Source organism: Passer montanus, unplaced genomic scaffold (genome assembly GCF_014805655.1).
Source record: "Passer montanus isolate IOZ18808 unplaced genomic scaffold, ASM1480565v1 scaffold10, whole genome shotgun sequence".
In the NCBI taxonomy this organism is placed as follows: Eukaryota; Metazoa; Chordata; class Aves; order Passeriformes; family Passeridae; genus Passer; species Passer montanus.
In genome coordinates, this window is record NW_024356505.1 from 3915761 (window position 1) to 3938336 (window position 22576).

A 22576-nucleotide genomic window follows, 5' to 3' on the forward strand; every position below is an offset into this window, starting at 1 on the left:
GGCGCTCACTGATCAGCATAATGTTCCCTTTCTCCTTTCCTTTTATACACAATATATATATAAAAAAAGGAGATTAAGTGCTGTGCAAATATTTGCAGTGGACGAAGTCCTAACAGCACCACAGATTTCCCTGTCCAAGAATATGACAGAGATGACAAAGTGGCCATTTTCCTGTCAAATAAATTTATATCAACACTTTAAAACCACAGAACTTTGCATGATTCACCTTACAAAGAAGGATCACTCCTGACATACAAGTCTAATACGGAACTCACAGCCCACACTGCTGAAATACAAATTAGTAGAGTTAACACTTAGAAAGTATAAAACTGGCTATTCCTGAAGCTGAATAAGGGCATTTGCAGATTCCTCACACTTAGTGGCTGAAGTCAGAGACAACAAATTTAATCTTAGGATGGGAGGGTATGTGGGGAGGATGGTTTGCCAGCCTGCCCAGCTGTAATATCCCCTAAGAGCCTTGAAGGAATGGTAATTGTGAACTGAAACAGCATCTGCTTAACTGTCATCCTTGCCTCAGGACTGGAACTTTTTTTGCTTGTTGTGAAGATCATGAGAAATACTACACGGAGCATGAAGATGAAAACAGAGCAAGATAAAAAACATTAAATACAACCACCAAGACACAGCTGTCCATACTGCTAGTGAACTCAGGGAAATACAAATGCCAGAATTTGACATTCGTGACATAATTTGGCATGGGAATTTAGAACACTGAGTTAACGGCAAAATTCTAATTTAAAATATTTTTCATTATTATTAATATAGAGGACAGACTATTACACATTATTCAGCAAGAAACAATTAAGATTCACTGCTAGGCAGTAAAGCCAAATCTAACTTCAACTGGTAAAATCTTCTCTTTTCTTACTGAGAAGAATAGGCCAATTAGTTTAGCTGCCTTGACCAGAACACTCCATCACACTGAGACTCTGGGCTTTGCCTCAAATGTACAGCTGAGCATCTCTGGGTTTGGAATAGGAGCTGCTGTCCATACTATAAAAAAGGCTACACTGTATGGAGGTAATTTACCTCAAAGGGAATTGAAGAACATGCATTAATTTGATTATTTATTCAAGTGATGCTGTAAGATTTAATTAACACTTTTAAAACACCTTGACAATATAAAATGCATTATAGGTGCTGCGGTTGCTATTTGTCAGTTGTTCTCTGCCTCAGGATGTCTCTGAAAAGACTGGAGTCCTGTTGTGTTTGGGAGGAAAAGCAAATGCTACAGATTCCCTCCTGTATAATTTGTACCTTAGGGGGAAAAAAAAAGAAGAAAAAAAAGAAATGTTTGCCATAAATCTGCAGGATGTGTGCAGATGGAGTTAAAATACTTCCATAGAAATTCCACAGCTTCATAAACTGAACTGAACTGCCTAAAAAATAAGTGCTTCAAACTATCAGTAACTTCTGAAATTTCTTAGTTTACAATAGGATCAACTCCACCTGCAAAGATCTCTGTATAACAATTATAGACAAGAGACACTAAATACTTTACACTTCTGTGCCAAATTTGTAATTGCAATCATATAATTAATAGTCCTTGGAATACATATCAAATAGTGTATGCAATACAGTAAAAATCCTAACATCAAAAATAAGCTAGAGATGATGCCAAGGTGCTTAAGCCTTACTTTTCTGTTTTGAAATGCAAGAAAATATAACGCTGCTCATGACATTTGTATGAAAATTAATGAAAGACAAAAGTGGATTTATAAGCCTTGAAATGTATTATTTTCTTTGCCTTCTGTTTCAGATTAATTACTTTAAATTTTTCCATCAATCATTTTCTGATTTCCAACTCTGATGCACTCAGTTTTAAACAAAGGATAAAGATTTCAGCTAGGTCAGTGGTCTGCTCTCAGTATCATTCAGGTGCAAATAAAATAAAGGAAACCTACTTCTTCAACCAATGGCCACACACTGTGTGGACTCTTTTGCTACTATTTCCTTATGTCCCCTAAGACATCAAGGAAATCTGAAATTGTTGCTACTTGCATTTTTTAGTTATGGATAAATGTCATGTAATACAATAATCTTATAGAATGTGTATAGGAAAATAATACCAATCAATTAAATTATGGCCATTTTGTTGCAACAGCCATTTATTTCCAGAAAACTAAAGATTCTGAGAAAAGTCCATAATCTTCAGAGGAAACCAGTTCTTATAAAGCTAGTTAGTATTTGTATTATAAAAGAAAGTCAGCAAAATAGCTTTTGTCAAAAAGTTATCTTTGAACACCAAAATTTTGAGCACCAACTTTGTTTCTGTGGATAAATTAGGCAAGGTTATCTGTGGGAATACCATCATAGCACTATCCATACTTCCCCTTGCTACTATATTTTTGTTATTCCAATTTGCACGGTCAAAACTGGCAATTGAAAAAATAACAAAGACAACTCATTTTTTAGTCAAATGCAGGTGTTTCAGGTGGAAAAGGCTGGCAGCAGAGTAAAATTACAGTAAACAGGAGGAAGGGAGCAGTCAGGTGCCTGAGTGGTTGAAAAAAAAAATCACTTTGGAAATCACAGCACCTTTGGTCCATACTGCAAACACTGCACACAGCTGTGGTTCACAAGCCAGAGAACACAAACAGCATGAAGTTTTTGCATCAGTGACATCAGTTTGTGTCTTATAAATATGATATTGATTTAAGAGAAACGCCTGAGGGAAACACAGCAAAGGAAAACCGGGAGTTGAGGTTGGCAAATGCACAATAATTTGGACACTTAGATACTAAAGTCTTAAATTTTCTGTTGCTGTATTACAACTACTAATATTAAAAAGGCAAAGTTAGAAACACACAGGTGAGTATATCACATTCAAAAGTCATAAAATGTCACTAAGGATAGAGCAGTCCTTCATGGCACCAGAAAAGGATGTGCCTCTGGATAGGAGTGCTCCCCAGACCCGTCCTGATGAGGTGTGGATCACCTCTGCCACACAGTAGAAATCTGCTGAGTTCAACAGTTCATCACCTTGCTAGAAAAACAATTCAATTCAGCAAACTCCCAAATTTACTCAAACCCTTGCTGCTCTCAAACCCTTGCTACAGCTCAATGAAAAGTGCTGACTGAGATGTTTCATGGTAAATATTAGGTACAGCAGAAATCTCCTCCCAAATTGAGTCTTGTAGGAGCAAGAGGATTCTACAGCCTTTGAGCTCTGACACAGAAACACCCATAACTCACAGTTAATAACATACCATCAGAGAGTACAGAGGTTATTGCCATCAAAAGCTCCCTATAGATTTGTAAATAATTTGAACAAAGCTTATCCTTTTCTGAGAACTTCAGGCTGAAATCATTGTATACACAGGATACCACTGTCTTGCACAATGTATGAAGCCTGTACCTTTAGCTCCTTCATTTAACCTTGCTTCACAAATGAGTGAACCTTGAACAGGCTGCTCTTTCCAGAAGAAAACAAGAAAGATACCTCAAAAGCACCGGTAATTTGTCTTACAGGAAGTTTAAATCTTTGGGGTACCAGTTTGCCAACCATCTGATAAACCACGTGGATTAACTGTGAAAGGCACTGTGAGCTGAAATTCAGTGGGATATGATATGGGAAAAAGCAGTGAAATTCAAAGGAATATTATTTGTGAGCAGCTGCAGGTCCATGACTTTGTCCAATACACAGGTTATGTTATCTCTTCCATTGTGATTAAAACATGTAAAATACAGAATATCTTTCAGATTAAATTCACTTTCAACTCCGTTGTATGTGTTTTGACAACAGGTCACCTTCCCAAACTGCAACACCTGCAATCTAGTCTTATTTTGTTTCTGTGAAGTCCCAATATCTCTTGAATTAAAAAAAAATTCCTTATGAAAGAACATGAAAAATGTAATTCAAAGGTTGCTCCTCAGAACAGAAACATTTTGCTTAACAAAATGTACCCATCTTATTGGAAAGAAAAAAAAAATCCAAAGAGTGCAGTATAATTACTAATCAGACAAAACATGCTGAAGTGAATAAATTTTACCTCTTGGTTCCAAATGTGTTTTAGTAAGACGATACTGTGAATGGTCAGTTGCAACTTATGTTTACTCTTTGACTGTAAACCTCAGACATTGCAAATAAAATGTTATTTTGATGCACAGCTCTTTTCTGAGTCTTAGTACATCATGCTCAGTAAACATTTTTGAAAGTTTTTACAATATCCTGAAGTCTCGGTATTTAAATGAATATTACTTGTTTTGAACTGAAATAAAAATGTCTCTTTGTGATGAAAAACAGAGGTTGGAGATAAAAAAGGCTATTAGCCACTGCTCTGGATTTGTGTCAACACCTGGAAATTCCTCCTGTGGATTTTAAAGTCCAGTTGACTTCTAGACGTCCCAAACAATGAACTTTCTATGCTTCATTCCAAACACTAGTCCAGCTCTTAATGTCTTCTGCAACATATTAAAGTTATGCTTTCTCTAGTCTACCTTCATAACCTTGTTGTTAGCACCACTAAAATTTCTTCTTTCCATGGATACCTTCCATGAGCCTATGTTGTGTTGTAAACTATTCTTGTTTTTCACCTTCACGCTCTTTTCTTTCAGCTAAAGTTTACCTCTCTCTCTGGAGTTGATACAGTTCAAGTGCTTCACCTTAAACCTAAATGATATTGTGGGAAGAACTGCAGCAGTACTGAGGATAACCTAGCTGGTTTTCCATATAATTTATCATGTTGTTCTTTTCCACTGACAATACAGCTTCCTCAAGGATTTCAAGACTTCTTGCTGTGTTTGTGGGCACTTGCACATGAGGAGAAATAACCACAGACCTGTTTCCCAGCTCTTGGCAGAGGAGACCTGTGGAAGCAGCACCTCTGGGAGACACTTCTTGCTTTTCACATGGCCACAGTTTTGAAAAGCACCCTTCACCTCTCTAAGATCCTCAAACTTGCCTTGTATTACAGAGCCCCCACACAGCATGTCTTCCCCACTTACATTTGGGTTTATGACTTCTCTGGAAAGCTATATTCCTCATTTCAGTCAGAATTACCCAAGCTTTGTTTAGATACAGGCAGTACAATAAAAACAAGTTTCATTCTAATAAGTTTCATTCTAATCAAGAGTTCTCTTCTTGATTGAAAAATGGAAAACACATTTACAAAAGAGAAACATATCAAGAAAATACAGATGACAGACCTGACATTTAGAGCACTTTTGTTTTCTACCTCTTACTGAATTTGTCAGTTTTAGGTGTAGCAGGATGTTTCAAACCTAGAATAATTTTCAGGATTTTTTTAACCTCTTATTTGTTCCTCTCTTCTACCTCCCTGTCTGCTAAATAAAGAGATTCTTTCTCTCCCCACAACCTGCCCTGTCATTTATAGCATTAGCACAATTTCACAAGAAAATGTGTGAACATTATATTTTTCCTCTTGAAATTCAAAGTATTTAGGTAAATGACCTACTAGCAGTTAGCAAAATGAATTCACAATCTTGGTTCATCAGTAGGAGAGATATCAACAAAAATTTCTGGGAGTATGACTACAGATGAGCCTTTTGGGGAGGGGGGATATTCTGCAGAGCACTAAATTTATCCAAGATACTACTAGTTTTATGGCTTTCAATTCCTATTCATTACTACAAAATAAAAAAAAAAAAGAGTTCATTTTATATGCAATTCATGGCTATCACTAAAAAACAACATTCTTGGAAGAGGTGGCTTTGAACTGCACTCCCATTCACCACATGGTACTTCTAGAAATCACAAAGATTTGCAGTAGTCATATTTAAGAAAATATATGAAAAACAAGCCTCTAAATGTTCTAGTTTACAGTTATGCAAAGTCATCTGCAAATCAATTATATGAATGAGGTTAGTTTGATGATGAAAATGAAGTTATATTAGTTAGAGCTTTTCTGGTTGATACTTTTTGCTTTGTTGATCCATCACTGTTGCTTTATGTTGATGTGTATTTTTATCACCACAATCAGGGAGTTGATTCCTTCTCTGAAAGGGAATCTGGGCTAATGTCACGTCGAGTCAGTAGCTGATATCTCAAAGAGAGGCAACAAAAGCTCTTTCTTCATTTGTGGAAGTGTTGTGTGAAGGTAAAATTTAACACAGAATAAAAGCTACTGACCTGCTGGGCTCAGATGAAGTGGTGCATGGACCAAAAATGGAATTCCCTCCATCTATGTTTATCACTTTTTACATTTTCCCTTCCTACCTACCACAGTTAGTGGCTTTGAAGATTGGAACACTTGCAAATAAAGGCAAACAGTAACCCACTACCAACAAATGGCAGGAAGGTAGAGCTGAATTCAGAAGAGAAGGGGGAACACTAGAGATATGATTTTATAAACTCCATTCAAAAATACCATCTAACCACAGATATGGTCAAACATGGATTGTGGAATGTGTACCCCTATTGAAACAGATGAGCAGAAAGAGTCTCATCTACACAAGAGCTGACTGCTGTTGACTGCTTCAAATCTGGAGCTTTTCAGTTGCACCGAGTGCCCCTTTTTATCTCAAATTACACGAGGTAAATTGGAACTGCCTTTCAAGAGAATGTTTGGGAAAAAAGGTGCAGGAGGAGCTACCTGTTTTTTATAAATCTCACAAGAGTTTATGCTGATCTTCTCCAGAGATATGATTTTATGAACTCTTTTTATTCAAAAATACCATCTAACCACAGATATGGTCAAACATGGATTGTGGAATGTGTACCCCTATTGAAACAGATGAGCAGAAAGAGTCTCATCTACACAAGAGCTGACTGCTGTTGACTGCTTCAAATCTGGAGCTTTTCAGTTGCACCGAGTGCCCCTTTTTATCTCAAATTACACGAGGTAAATTGGAACTGCCTTTCAAGAGAATGTTTGGGAAAAAAGGTGCAGGAGGAGCTACCTGTTTTTTATAAATCTCACAAGAGTTTATGCTGATCTTCTCCCTTCTAACCAGAATCAATTCTCCTTAAATGGATCTCCTGCCCCAGACAGCTCCATGTTGTTAATCACTTACATTTGCCCTGGACTTTGGCTGAATAAAAGCATAAGGAAGATCTTCGGTTCAGCCTGAACTAGGCTATTTCATTTGAAATGGGTTCAGTCCTACATTTTCCACATAAACAGTAACTGAAACTGTCAGTCAATAAATAAAATAAAAGAGCTCTAAGATTAACACCTGATAACGTGAAAGGCACAAGACTGCAAAGAAACTTTGCTCCTGTAGCTCTCCAAGGACTTTGTGACATATAATTAGAATAACAGAGAGTACTTTTTGAACAAGAATCTGAACATGAGGGGAATGCGATGGTGTTTCAGCTCCATGTAGCTGTAGTATCTGCAAATAGAATGGAAGATTAAACAGGGAAAAAAAAAACCAAAACAACCCTATCTAACAAAGCAGCTATTCTGCTGAGGCCTTCAGGAGACATTTTAAACCACCAGTGACCATGGAGTATCCAAAGGAAATAAAAGATAAAAAACCTATAACAAGCTTGTTGTTCCATTGAAGGGTTCTGGAGATATTATCAAGCCTTGCTGGCAACAAAAAGAACTAACAAAGTGAAAGATAAGACTGATGTACCTGCATAGCAAGCCTGCTATTCCACAGAGAAATTTCAGTGATACTATAAACCAGGAAAGCTGAGTTAAGGTAGTTTGCAGTTTCAACAGGATCCCAGACTGTCATTGCAATTCTTTCACCTGACTGCATTTTTAATACAGAGTATCTGCAACATTAAACAATTTTTTTGTTTGTTCTTCTTGTTGTTTAAAAAGTGCAATGGAGGGTTTATTTTGTAAGTTGCCTATCAAGTTTCTAAATTGGAAATTGGAAGCAGAGGGAATGTCAAGTGTGAAGAACAATTAAGCAGCCCAGTTGAACTTGAGTAAAACCAGCTTGAGTAAAAAACCTGGCTTCTACTCACTCTCCCATTGGTGTGGGCCTCAAAGGTTTAAGATGAAACAAGGCTACACTAAGGCAATTCCAAAGGAGAGGGAAAAAAAGCTGGAGTTACCCTTCTGCCTATGAGGACTAACAAAGGCTGCCTCCAGCTGGAATGAAACTGGAACCCAAGCAGTGTCTGAAATGGATGCACCAGGGAGGGGAGGGAAACCCCAACCAAGAAAGTGCAGAACAGCAAACTTCCTTCAGGAATGACAAGCAGAGGGAAAAGAATGAAGCAAATCTGCTTCCCACTGAAGAGGCAGATTATTGCTGCTGATGGCCAAACTTGGAAGTGCCAAGGAGCAATAACTGAAAGCAGTGATCAAACTGCTCAGTTTTTACATTTCTGAAGGTTTTTGTATTATATCCACTCAGGCATCAATCACAACGTTATTAAACCACGAAAGAGATGTCAGATCAATGGCTGTATGGGAAACATTTTGAGTGATAGGCTGATGATGGAACAATTCCAGCCTCTATACATTATTAAACACATACTAATGCTGCTCTTTCACTGCTCCCCTTACAGACTCACACACTCTATTCTCCCTCTACAGTACCTTTTTTAATAGCAGACCTAATTGTAGGTGAATATTACATAGGAAAAACAAGACTTACTATAATAAATAATAATAAACTTGAAAAAAAAAATCAAGCCTTAAACCTCTTGTCTATCTTCACATTATGCCTTCTGGCATTAAAATTTCATTTTAATACAATTGTAGGAGCTGAGACTGGGTTGTCAGCTTTAATCAGAATATTCAGAGCTATTGCTTTCTTGCTGTAATCTTGACATAATTTAAGCTTAGGTTTTCTTTATGTATTTGCCCACAGCTAGCACACCCATGTAAATGCTTTTTGCTCTTTTTGAGTGAAGAGGTATCTATGAAAAATACATATAAATATGGCAGAAATAACCCCTCTGGCAGATTGTCTGCTTAACTCCAGATTTCAAGCAGAATGGAGAAGTGATCACAGCAGCATATGTGCCTCTCAATTCATCAGCACAAAAACTGTATTTTCACCAGCAGAAATCAATTTGATTTTCATAAAGGCAAAAAAGAATTATGTTCTTGTAGATAAAGCACAAAGCACAGTAACTGGGACATGGAAATGCTGCACCAATTTCTCTCACAACACAGCAACAGGTTGTGATGCCATCAATGCACCTTTACCTCCTCTCCTCCTCCAGTGCCCTATACCATCCTTTGGAATTGGAATCAAGTGAAGATGGATTTGCAGCTTTTCCAGGCATCTTGATAGCCTGCTTAGGCATCCTCCTGTTTAAGGAGTGCTCGGTATAGCAGAGATGTCTAATTTTATGTGGACAATTCAATAATAGATAAGAATTAAGAATGTTAAAGATGTAATAAAATAAAATTAAATACACATTTTTTTTGGGGAGTTTGAATAGAAAGAAAACTTCTTGCCCCCATTCATGGCAAATAGTTTCCTAAACAAAATTATTTGTGTTTTGGGGGGAAGGCTTTACCTAGCACAAGGGAAATGCAGCTGACCATGAGTGAGTCCATAGGAAAACTACTTTGTTTTGACTGCTGAATTGGAGGCTCCCAGATGGAAGTGAACACCCTAGCAGCATGAAGCCCGACCTGGGCTGGTGACCAAATAATCAAGTGGATGGAGGCAGCAGCTCCCTGGATTCCCAACGGTCTTAATGTGTGCTGCAGGGCTGAGAGATCAAAACTCAAATCCAGTTTTTGGAGTCAAGGCACAAAATGGCAGAGGCTGCTGTTACTCAGGTCACTCACCTCACCAAAGAGCTAAAGAGTGAAAGGAGATGGAATGGCTCCCTCTGTGAAGGGAGATGGAATGGCTCCAGCCTGGACAGAGTACTATAATGTTTTTAAGAACATCAAAAGGGCTAGTAATTCCCACAAGATATGAAGATGCATAGACCCTGGTGCTATTTTTCTAGCTCTCTCACTAAAGAATAGATTTTCTGTTGAAGCAATGTTTTAGAAACCCAGAATTCATCCTGAATCAGGCAAGTGTGGAGGTGGTTTTGAAGTCAGCTCTCACTTAAGTGACCACAGGGGTCTGTTTCAGCTGAAAAATATGTTATGTTAATTAGCAAAATGCTTTGTCTAAGGAAGTGAACATATGAAAGCCTTCCAAAAAAAACTGCTTTGCATACTGCAAGCTTTTAAATTAAATTGGGACAGAGTTACTGCCAAGAGTGAGTGGAATTATTTGTGACTTTTTGTCTTGTTTGCCTAAAAAAAAATCTGGCTGGTTTCTTGAAAGGTAGCTGGTGGCTCTTTATCGCACTCTGTTGCACAGTTTTAAGGATAAAATTGAAAAATATATTCATAACAGAAATGTATCATTTATATCATTTATCTCCCATAAAACCTAGTCCTGCTGAGGTACTCACAGTAGTATGGCTTGGACTTGGCACAATTCTTCATGCTTTATGCTCTCAATGTTCCTCTCTCTGGACCAAAACTCAGAATTCCAAATAAATGAAGTAAAAATATCTCTAAATAAATCAAATCTCTAAATAGCTTGTGTTCCGCATGTTGTTTTGTTGGGTTTTTTTTATTTTTTTTTCTGTAACAGAATACACGCCGAAGAATGAAATTCATGTCTGGATGGATACATCCAGCAAAACTGCTACTGGCAGCCCAAATCGTGATTTCTGACAGGAGAAATTCCCAACAGAATAAACCCTCTATGACATCCATGATTATACTGCTTGCATGAGTATTTAAACTGAATATGGTGCTGATGCTGTTTTTATCTAAGAGAAATCTTGTATGTGATAAAATAGGGTGTCATTTGAGATGCTTGAAAAGCCTATGGATATTGTAGCACTCATCAATCATTTACTTTTTCTTGCTCTTTAAGTTTTCTGAAAAATTACTTAGGAGTTGTACAGATAGTAAACATAAACCTGTGTGGTACACCTCTGAAAGTATTTCAACAAATTATCACAGGGAATGCTGCGACATTGAAAGATAAAACTGGGTAAAGAGCTAGGAAAAGAAAGGAAAGATTTTCATTTGGTTCCAGTAACATGAGTTCAGGATCTCACTGTCACCCACTAGATGACCCACTACCTCTCAGAGTCCTTTTCCTGACTCCCCAGATGGATTTGTTACTGTAAGCACTGTAACAGTGGTCTCAAGCAAGAAGAGAACATGAACTGGGAATTTTCTAGTTTGCATTAAGATTGTGAGACAATGAGCGTAGAAGACAATGTCTGTTAAGTGTTACGGAATTGAAAATGACAGGCAGAGGAAAAAAATCATAGGAGCTGCCCAACAGCACAATCAGAATTCATTTTCCATTTCCTTGCCTTAACTGTTAAACAAGCTTTGGAATCACAATAATTACATATGCAGAAATTCTCACTAGACCAAATATTTCCTTCAATTTCATGAAGAGAAAAATGCTGAGATTAACTCTGTCACGTAATTCCTACTTCTTTTGATTACTGAATGCAACATTTAAAATGTCAGTAATGAACAATGAACCGTCATATTTAAGTTTTGTTGGAAAAAAATACAGAACCTTTAGATCTTAGAGTGAGATTTTTTAAAGAAGTGGGAAGAGACACTGGAGTTAGAATTAAATTCAACAGACAAGGAAGAAGCAGCAGAAGGGAAGAGATCAGGAAGCGAGCCAACACAGTGAGTGAAATAACTTTGTACAGATGCAACTGTATTAAGTACCTTATTCAACTAAAAAAAAAGTTGGAAAACTGTGTTCTATAGATTAGTGTCAAGTAGAACAGTGGTGAAAAAAGGATAAGTGCATAACAGAGCATGTTATGTAATTACGTTTCATGTAACTATTACATAAAGAGCATGTGTGCTAAAGTAACAGAAGTGTAATATGTATATATTACATATTACATATGTAATAGTATGCCTGTCCTTTTGCAAAAATTTACATTACATGCAGTGTGCACACATTCACATATCAAACCACCATTTATGGTCTGCAGTTGCTGTATTTTAGGAACTTTTCAGAGAGCTTAAAGGATTTTAATTAGAGAGTGGGTTTTTGCCTTTCTCTGACTCTGGGGGAGTTAACTGAGTATGACCTACACATTTTAAAAAGAAAATTTGAAAACAGTTGTTGAAATATGCATATTTAAATATGATATACGAGAAACACAGCTGGCCTTGACTGAAATTCGCATTTCTAAGCCTGGAACAAAATACATATGGCTGGCTGCTATGGTCTGAAGTGAGTAGTGGATAGTACCACAAAGCCAGAACTCCTGATCCCAGTGGTATGCAACTTTCTTGACTGACAAGGAAACAATTTTAAAAAGTAATTGATAGAGCAGTACTTCCATAATTACATGAGAACCAGTACAGATAATTCCTTTTAAATATAGATCAGGTTTTGTTGGCCTACCATTTTACTACTCATGCTACTTTGTCATTTCTGTTCTGTAATAACTAATGCTTACTGTATGATGGTGAAGCCCTCATTTCACCATCAAAAGCACTGAAAAGAGTAGTCAATTACATTAGGAAACTCAGTAAGCAATAGATGCTTTGCAATAGAGGAAAAAAAGAATGATCTTACCGTTCCTGTTGTGCCCAAGGAAAGGTGGTTCATCTGTTGGGTCAGAGGGCCCATCATGCTTGCTGGCTGCATTGACATAGTGTGGTCCATTGTTGGTGTTATCACAGCACCCTAGAAATACACATTATTTACAATTCAACCTCTCACATTAAAAAAAAAAGAAAGAAGAATAAAAAAAGGCATTCTTTAAATGAGTAAACCTGACTGAAAACTTGACATGAATCTTAAAAGACACTAATACATCTGTCAGAAAAAATATGCTTTGCTCCTATTGACAACCAAGCTACACACATGTATTATTTGTACTGCTAATGAGGCCATTTTATGTCAGCTCAAATTAAGTGTCATTTTTTACTTCATTGCTTCTGACAAACAAATGCATATGTTCTTTCTATGATGAGTGCTACTGTACATTGCAAAATGCCTGTCATTTCCATTTTTCCATATCCTACATAGAACAATCTTACAGACAGAACACATATGTCCCCAATTTTGTTTGACTTCTAAAGACTTCAGCCTCAGAGATCTTCAGCCTATTATGGTAATTATCTTGGATTTTTCCAGTCTCAATTAAGAACCCTTATTCATGGTATTTTATAGGTGATTAAGTAAGAAGACTAGCTATTGACAGTGAATTTGGTAGTGATACCACTTAAAACAGATACACAGTGTTTAAAAGCATTTTTCTTCTCTGCATGAAAAACAAAGACGTTAATAACAAAAGACCATGGGTACTAAAGCAAGACTGAGATTTTGACCAAAAAAATGAAACAAAAGACATGCCAAAGGAGCTTTAGAGAGAGAGCTCCTTTGCCGTTCATATTCCCTGGTTTTTGCTCTCCCACTCCCCAAGGTCCCATGTTGGCAACATCATGACTTAGTGAAGTGTTGATTCTCTCCAGTTCAATATTGTAAAATGCTATATCCTGTGTTTGTTAGAGAAAGTCAGTCAAAAAGTGTGGTCTGTTCTTTCTCTTGCAGATAGTGACAAAAGGCAGTATTTCCAGCCATTTCTTCATAACAAATAATAATTTTAATTTACATGCATCTTTGTATGCACACATCACAAACTTGCACAATCACATTACGTCTGCTACAAAGTGTGAAAAATGTAGATGAAAGTATCTGTTAAAAAAAATTACTTTTTTTTCCCCTTTGAGAATACTGGAAAAATTCACCTATAAACAAACTTGCTTAACCAACCTGGAAAACAAACTTGTTTCAAAACTCATAGCATATCTGTTCTTACATGTCTATCTCACATTTACATAGAGCTATTTTTGCCATGGATCTGATTAGAAGCTAAGGATTTCAAATTTTCAGTTGCAAATAGAAATAAATAAAAATACAAAATTCTGGGGGAAATACCAATTCAATTCTGCTTCACCTTCCATCAATATTTTTTCTATGCACATCCTATCTGAGAAGTATGTAGTCTGCAGTCCCTGCAAACTCTTCCTTGCATGCAGTGGAGTAAGAACAAAGTAGGCTCATTTTGGTCAGTCGTTTTTGCAATGTCCTCAGCACATGAAATACATACACACTTGCTTTATATCACAGAGTGGATTTACATTGCATTGACAAGAGTCCCTAAAGAAATCTGACAAATTACAGAAGCTGGTCTCCGTGGAGTATCTGTCATGATTCCAAATAAATGCTTAGGAAACAAGCTGATCAGTGTGCATGTATCAAACCTGCAACACTTATCACTTTTGCCACTTTATTGACTATTATTAATCTGCACTGGTTTACATTGATTAATTTATTGATTAACTCATTTAATGAACCACCACACAGTGAAGTCTTCCCTTTGGGTGAAAGAGTCTAAAAGCAAGTCTGCAGGGCACACACCCGTTCAGCCCATCCAGCAGTTCCTGCATAGCAGAATCAATGCAAGAGTCTGAAGAAGAGCCATGAAGAACAAAAATAATCTTGTTTTGGTTTTGAAATCAGTGGCCTCACTCACCATGCAGCCAGATGAGGTTCTAGGGTTTGGGCTTCAACTGCCCTTTTTGGTTATGACAGCACATTGTAAGCTCTGTGCTCAGAATGATGAGCATTTTTACTCTATCAAACCATACGTGCTCAAATTAAATTTGTCAACTGGTAAACAGTTTTCTCAGTTCCCTCTACAAGCAATGTTCTCCTTTGGCTCAAAGGTGGAGAATTGCCTCAGGACTTTCCATGACAGACAGTCTGGGCTCCCACTTGTAATGTCAGGGAAGGTGATTCTCCCTATCTTCTCCATATTCATGATATCCCACTTTGAGAGATGTGTTCAGCTCTGGGGGCCCCAGCGTAAAGAGAATGTGTACCTGTTTGAGAGGGTCCAGAGGGGGGCCTGAAGGTGATCAGAGGGCATCAATGTATGTAAGCATCTGAAGGGAAGGTGTTAAGAGCATGGGACCAGGCTCTTCTCAGTGTTGCCAAGCAATCAAGCAAGAGGCAACAGGCAGAGACTGATGCACAGGAAGCTCCTTTGGAAGAACTTCCTTACTGTGCTGGTGATCCTGGACTGGAACAGGCTGCCTAGAAAGGCTGTGGAGTTTCCCTCACTGGAGATACTCAAGAACCCTCTGGATTCAATCCTGTGCAAAGATGCTTATTGCAAAAGTACAGCTGGAGGAACTTGCTGTGATCACATATGTGACAGACTGATAACTATTTCTGGGTTTAATTCAGGAACCTGGAAATAAAGAAGGGGCAGTGGTGAAGAAATCTTATGGTCTAGTGTAACAAATGTAACTGCCAGACATAGAATGGAAAAGTCTGAGAGCAAATGTCTTTCAGCAAATAAGTAAGCACAACAGGTATTGCAAACAAACTATTAAAAAAATAAGGACTAGAGAGAAAATATATCAAGGACAAAAAATTGCTCAGATACAGAAAACATATCATTTTCAAATTGAAAAGATATATATTCATGTCCCTAAACATACACCATTTAATACGCTAGAAAAAGAAGCTGGGAAAACAAATCAAATATTTGCAGCTTTCCCAAGACAGCTTAACATGTTTTAAGCTGACAGTTACCTAGAGCAGAGAATTACATGCATTTCCCAGATCATTAATTCACCAGTTCAGAATCTTCTTGTGATCACGTAGGAAAGAAATTATACTTAATTAAGGAAATATTGTCTGGTTGTTAGGGCGACCTGCAGTCTCCAGACCATAATGCATTTCATATTACATGCTGTCAAGTCCATTCATATTCAATTTATTTAGCTGTAGAAGACAAAAATGTCTTGCCTCAGATATTGCCATCATATTAAAAGTAATTTGATTCTTTTCAGCCTATAATATGTAATTGCTGATAAACATCTAGTTGGCTACTGGCAAAGGTTATATCAAACATCTTGTTTCGTCTTCATCTGTTTGGATGTTTGATTTTACTGAGGTTTTAAATGTATAGAAAGGCATCTTCGCATTGCAAACTATTACTTAAAGCCATGTTAATGGCAAAAAAATGTCGAAGAAATTATCATGAGATTTTCACCACTGTCTTTGCCAAAAAAAGGAGCTGTCCCATCAATTATTTAGATTTGTCCTGTTGCCTCAGTATGATTACTTTTTTTTTGTAAATGTATAGAAAGGCATCTTAGCATTGCAAACTATTACTTAAAGCCCATTTTAATGGCAAAAAAATGTCGAAGAAATTATCATGAGATTTTCACCACTGTCTTTGCCAAAAAAAGAAGCTGTCCCGTCAATTATTTAGATTTGTCCTGTTGCCTCAGTATGATTACTTTTTTTTTTTTTTTTTAGTTCCCACAAGAAACCGATTATAATGACTTTTAAATCTGGCAAGATATTCTCAGCATATGATTTTTCATACAATTTTGTCAATGATAGAGTGATTTTAAAAGAAATTAACAGTGCAAATGGTAAGGAATAATGATACAGACAAGCATGTTTTTTGTAACATTTTGATAAACCTAAGATAAGCTGGCATACACATTTGATTTCCTTTTCACTTTATTTGAAAGACATTGCTGTTTTAGAATGCTTTAAGCTTTATGAACATACTTTTCCTATAAGAAAGTAAATATATATATTTCAGAATGTAGTCTATCACCTACAAAGACAGAAGCCAGACTTTATGAACACTGCACACCCCCTCTATAGCAAAAAACTCAAATTACAGGAGGGACACCAAATACAGTTTTTTATGCAAGGTAAAATATCTTTAAGTTTTTGCCAATATCAAAGGGCATCAGCAGAACAAGCCTATGTTGGTGTAAAGACATGTGCCACCTTTTGTGTGTTTGAAGGGTGGGAAAGTGACATCAGAAATAAAAAGTGTATTAGGAGGCTTTAGGAATGAAGAGTTCACTAGTTGAGAGATGCACTAAAGGGCCAGTGGGAGGATGGATTAGTTGGTCACAGATTTCTACAATAATGAACTGCATTAAAGGCTTCTATTTTATTTCAGTGTTCTAATACTGATATTGGACTTAAGGGGAAAATACCAGCTGAATAAATATTTTTTAAAGCTTACAGTAAGCATCTGTTTATTTTAGAATTTACTTTTCCTTTACTTAAGGAGTTTAAACAATTTAACCACACTCACAAATTCTGCTTCGTGAATACTGGTCAGTGTAAAGCTAATAAACTTTACAGCAGAAATCTTATTTTTCAAATTTGTTTACAGATATCTTGTGCAGACATATAAGCACCAGGCCATTCCATTTGAAAATTTATTAGCCTACTACCAAGTGAATGCCTTTATATTATCAAGAACATGTTGTTCCTTGAGGTTTTATTAAATTGAGTGAAAGGATGACTTTCCTTATGCTTATCAGACAGACACATCTATCAAGAATTAATATGAAAAAAAATCAACATGCTTTCTCTTTTGCAGATAAATACACTCTCTCTGCACACTGAACAAATGATGGCCATATTTTGATTGATTTACTGTTCTGTCTAGTCTGAATTGTCTGACCTCCTTGGGCTGCCTCTCACAGGCAGCAGAAAGAACAGGTCCTCTTGTCAGAACTGAGTCTACTGAACTACTCCTAACTGGTTGGTAAGGGTCAAACTCCTATGACTGCTGCAGGAAGAGTGAAGGTAGCTTTGAAATCCTCTCTGTCATCACCTCTGCTGGAAATATTTGTTGATATTTCAAAACAAAGGAAAACTTATTTTTCCTTTCTCAGTGAAAAGATAGCAATTGCTGTGGCATTTGCCAGTTTATCAGAGCTTAAATGATTTGACTATAGTGAAGAAGATCAGCAAACATAAGCTAAAAAGGTATATTCCACAAATATGGATTTGATTTCATTTTATTACATTGTTGATCTCAAAAGCTTGCAAAAAATGTGGTAAAGTGAGCAAGAAGCCCAAACCTTCCACTAAATTAAAGCAGCTTTAACTTTGGAATAGACAAACCTGATACAGACCATCAGTGCTGAGCCCTGCTTCTGTTCTGAGTACTAAACCACAAGCTGACATGGTGATATTTTGAATCATGGGCATAAATTCAAATTCTTATCTGGCATCACCTTCATAACTTAGGTGAACCTCCTAGGAGCAATGGGCACATTTGCTTTCTCTTTCTTTGTTTTTACTGTTATGTTTGTGAACTTCTTTCCTCGGCTGAAAGTATACGCCATAGGTCCAAGAGAGTTACTGCCCAGAAGTGACTGGTTTTAAAGGATTAAGAATCCAAATATAGTGTGGTAAATAAAGAACAAAGGTGACTCTTGTGTAGGCTTCGCCTTTATTAAAATAGCCAAGGTTTTTTTTGATGGTTTCTTTCCCATTGTCCTTCTTGTCTTGGATTTGCTGTCTCCTAGTCTGAAATACAGCTTTGATAATGTACAGATACTAGCCTACACGTACAAATGCAGATTAAAAGGATGTAGAAATGGGAACACCAAGATATAAGGAAAAGACAGCTGATGCAATAGGAAGAGTTTTATATTGGTAACTGTGTGCACAAATAAAGCAATACCTGAAATTATATTGGACCAGTTAATAAATGTATTATTTCAGGCAGTGACATATGTCAGTAGTTTATGCTTCTACCAGAGTATAAAAAATCAGTAAATATCATAGCATACCTCTGTTAATCTAAAAGGACATAACAAAACCAAATAGCATTTATTCTGCAAACAAAGAGCTGTCCATGTCACTCAGTGCCTAAGGTGACTTTTGCATGATGACTTGTATCTTTCCACCCAAAATAAGGTCTCAAAAGAAAGGCCATTCAAGAAAGTGACAACATTTACAAATATTTATGAATGGAAAATACACCTGAGTTCCTACAGGGACTCTGAAGCAGATTTTATGAGCCCTGTGTTAGACCTTTGCACTTACTGTGTGCCCATGCAGGTTGGACCATAAGCCCATGTGCTTCTTCATAGACTGAAAATCTGAAGTTTACATACCCTTCTTCAACTTTCCCCAGAAATAAAATAAAATTACTGGTATTATATGCAAGAATAAATGGGACTATTTTAGCTGGGGTCTGCTATCACGAAGGAGCCCACAGCAATTAGGAAATGACATGTTGCAGTGGGGTATTCATTCCAGCAATTGCTGGAGAAGGCAGAGAAGCCATAGGCAGCTCTTGCTCCCTATTCTAGAAGGGAATGGGAGACCTCATTTGCTTTTTTCCCTACTCTTCAGCTTATGAGTGTGCACTTGGCTGTATGATGGCTTTATGTAGCCACTCCATGTATCAGTGCTTTTGTTATGTCAAGAACAGCTACCACAAACAAAAGAATCCTCACAACTCAAAGAGGGTTTAGCATCCCTGGAAGACAAAAAAAGAAACACAAAGGTGGTAATTTGCCTGGGACATAACTACTGTAATACACAGATTAAGTCTTCTCCTGCCCTTCCCACTATCAGAGTTCACAAAAGAAAGATTTCAACCCATGTCAAAACAAGCAATTCCATTCTGTTTATATTCTTATATATACATTCTGATGTGGATGAAATTCTTCCTTCCTCCACTGCCTCCCAACAGCTGATGTGCCATCCTAGTAAATGGGAATCAGGAGTCTTTTCTGTGGACTAGCTTTTCTTAACATCAGAAAGGAATTTCATCTATTAAAGTTAAATCCAAATAATACTTCCCCTCAAACTGCTCTGTTCTATTCCCTCCCTTCTTGCCTACAACCAGGTGTGAAAACTCACTTAATGGCACATCCTAGGTGATAAATTATTATTATCAAACTGTATATTACAATGCAAGCCAGAACCAGTTTTTAGGTAACATTTTCACTTTGTCTTAGTGAGTTCAATGAAACTTTCAAAAAGGATGCCATATTTGTATGCTCAATAGTTTGATTTTACATATACATATACACACTCACAAAATTACACATGGGAAGACAAATTGTATTGCCAATTCTATTACACCCACTCAGGCCACAATATTTTTTCAGTAGGTGGATAGTTTTTTTTTTTTAATATTTGAAACTCTCAGTGCAGGATTTGTTATAGCAAATGTATCTAAGAGCAACAGTAACTGGTTTTTAAATTTTCTGTTCATGAGCAACATTTAAGGAGCAACAAATACAGAATTATGTTATTAGCTGAAAATGCTTACTAATTTTATTTTACTCAGGCAAACATGCTCCTAAAACAAGAAAAATGCTTGACAGAAAATTTTGCCTCCAGAGGCTTGTGCTTTTAAGTAGAGGTACAGAGAAAGTTGGTGACACGAGAGCATGTAAAATGTTTAATGTAGTGGGGCCTTGTCCCTCCCTGGACCTCCAGTTTTCCCTGCAAGGTGAGGCAGTCCCACCTGTCTGCGTGCTCCACAAAGCCATGACAACAGATGTGACCCAGTGTCTGACACACCGGGTTATTGATCTCTGCTTTTCTGGCAAGATTCAGTGCATAGAGCATTTGCCAGGCACAGAGAGTGCTTAACTGGGTTTGGGGAGGAAACTCCAGTGACACTTCTCCTATGTGCACTTCTAGCCTTGACACTGCAATGGCCAGTGACAGGGCAGAAGCTGTGATCTGTAACAGATGTGCTCTGTTTTGTTTCCTGCCCAAAACCTGAAGGGACTTGCACTGTGTGAGCTGTAATCTAACAGCTGAGCTGGATGAAAATATTCACTCATTAGAAGGACAAACACTGACACTGAGAGACATCAGAAATTATTAGGAAATGTCTATCAACAAGAAAAAAAAAAACCAACTAATCCCAAACCAAACAGAAAAGCGGGCTGGTAATATAATCCTATGCATTAAGGTCATATTAGAGGTAAGAGGACAAAAATGACACTCTATGCAATGAAGAAAATGGCATGGCTGTGTGTGGTGTTAACTTCACAACACTAAAAGGACTTAACACAACCAGACTGAAATAGCTTCAGCATTCAAAAAAGTGAGGTGGTATCACTAAACGAAGTTCTAAGGAGACATACTGAGGTGCTAGGGTGGAAGACAGCAGAGTGCTCCTCTGTGAGATCCCAAAATACTTGAGAGGGCAATGGGAACAATAGTCAAGGAATGATTAGTATCAGGAGGCTTCCCTGAAATTCTGAGATCAGAAAGGCTCTTGTAAACAAGAATTTATTAGTGACGGACAATACAAATAAGGCAGCCTCACACAGTTGCTCCTGGACTTCATGTCAGCCCTTCCAATGTCAAGCCAAAGGGAACTCTTCAACATCAGAACTAATTCCTAGGCGAGGCTCAAATCTAGTCTGCACTCTCAGAGCCACGCTGATGTAAGGGCTACCATGTAATCCAGGTACACAGCTGCATGGGGTGGGTAGAAAGCCACCTTGAAATGCTGAGGTTAATGTTGCTGTATCACTCCTGAACTCAGCTACAAACACAATGTCCATCCTCCATAAGGATGCACTATGGTGCACTGCCATCTGCTGCCTATGTCTCAACTCCTTGTTGGCAGCTCCTACACAAAGGAAAATTAAAGGTATAAAGGGTCTAAAAATGATGTCCTTTCCCTCCTCATACCATTTTTCAAATTTAAAAGTTCTGGGAAGCTGATGAGGACCAGTAATATGCACATAACCTTCACAGGAATCCTTCTTTTCCTACCTATTAGGAAAGACATACAGCAGAAGATGCTATAAATGAAACCCTGGGTGAGTAAGGATGCTTTTCTAATGGTATGCTTCTGTTCAATAATAGATTTTAGACTTGAAGATGATAGACTGGGAAATCTTGTACTAAGCCACTGTTCATGTTATGTATCAATTCAGTTCTAGATCACAGTGATTCATACCAATCTTTAAAACTAAAAATGCACCTTATTAGAGAAGACAAATACAGAAATCTATCTCTCTGTCATGTTCTGTTAGATTTGTAGCCTGTAATGTTAAACAAAGTCCTTTCCCATACAGTAATAGAAAGACAACTATTCCACCTGCCTTTCCTTTCATTTCAACCCCCGAATTTTCACAGCCTGTGTGTCCTGGCCCAGATCCCAAACTGCATTTAATTTTCTGGACTTGTAACTCCTTAGGGGAGGCTACAGATGGAATACACTCCATTCTGTATTGGGAATTGTCTTTTGACTGGTTAAAACTGGCTACCTGGCACTGTCAGCTTTGTGATGGACCTCAAATCCAAGACTGAGGCACGTATTTCCAATAAGTGCCTTCTTACCTTCTATTCCATCATTAAAAGTAGCACAAGACTATGCATCACTCATGCATTTACAAATTTCAAGTGAGATTTTTACCACTTTAAAAATTCCAGACCAGTTCCTCCCTGGAATCTCTGCAACCAAAATGCCACCAACACCTGGCTTTTGCTGCTCCTGGACAATCCACCCTGCTTTGGATGATGCTCCCAATGACAGCATTGCAGTTTGTACACTGTTTTGAACAACTGAGACTATTGGCACAATCTGGGCAAACTGTGGCTGCAAAAGTTTCCCTACCTAAAACTTCCCTCCCAGATGCACGAGACCTCAGGAGGCCGTAAAGCTGATGGCAGCAAGTACACAGAGCATGTCCTTCAAAGGTAACTCCATCTAAATCTGTGAAGGTACAAGTCATATAGATGAAATCAAATTCAAGCCCTTAGTTATGTCACCAGTCAAAAAAAAAATGGAGCCTAGAGAGGGTAAACAGATTTTTTTAAATTAAAA

At 37.5% G+C, this 22576-nt stretch overlaps 1 protein-coding gene across 6 annotated transcripts in view; it reads right to left on the reverse strand.

Moving 5' to 3' along the window:
- RBMS3 (RNA binding motif single stranded interacting protein 3) overlaps nt 1–22576 on the reverse strand; it is a 703420-nt gene that overhangs the window by 26207 nt on the left and 654637 nt on the right. For all 6 annotated transcript variants that reach the window (XM_039705023.1, XM_039705047.1, XM_039705038.1 and 3 more), the window contains one exon: nt 12490–12600. In XM_039705023.1, coding sequence (XP_039560957.1) covers nt 12490–12600 — 111 coding nt within the window. The remainder of the gene's footprint in view (nt 1–12489; nt 12601–22576) is intronic.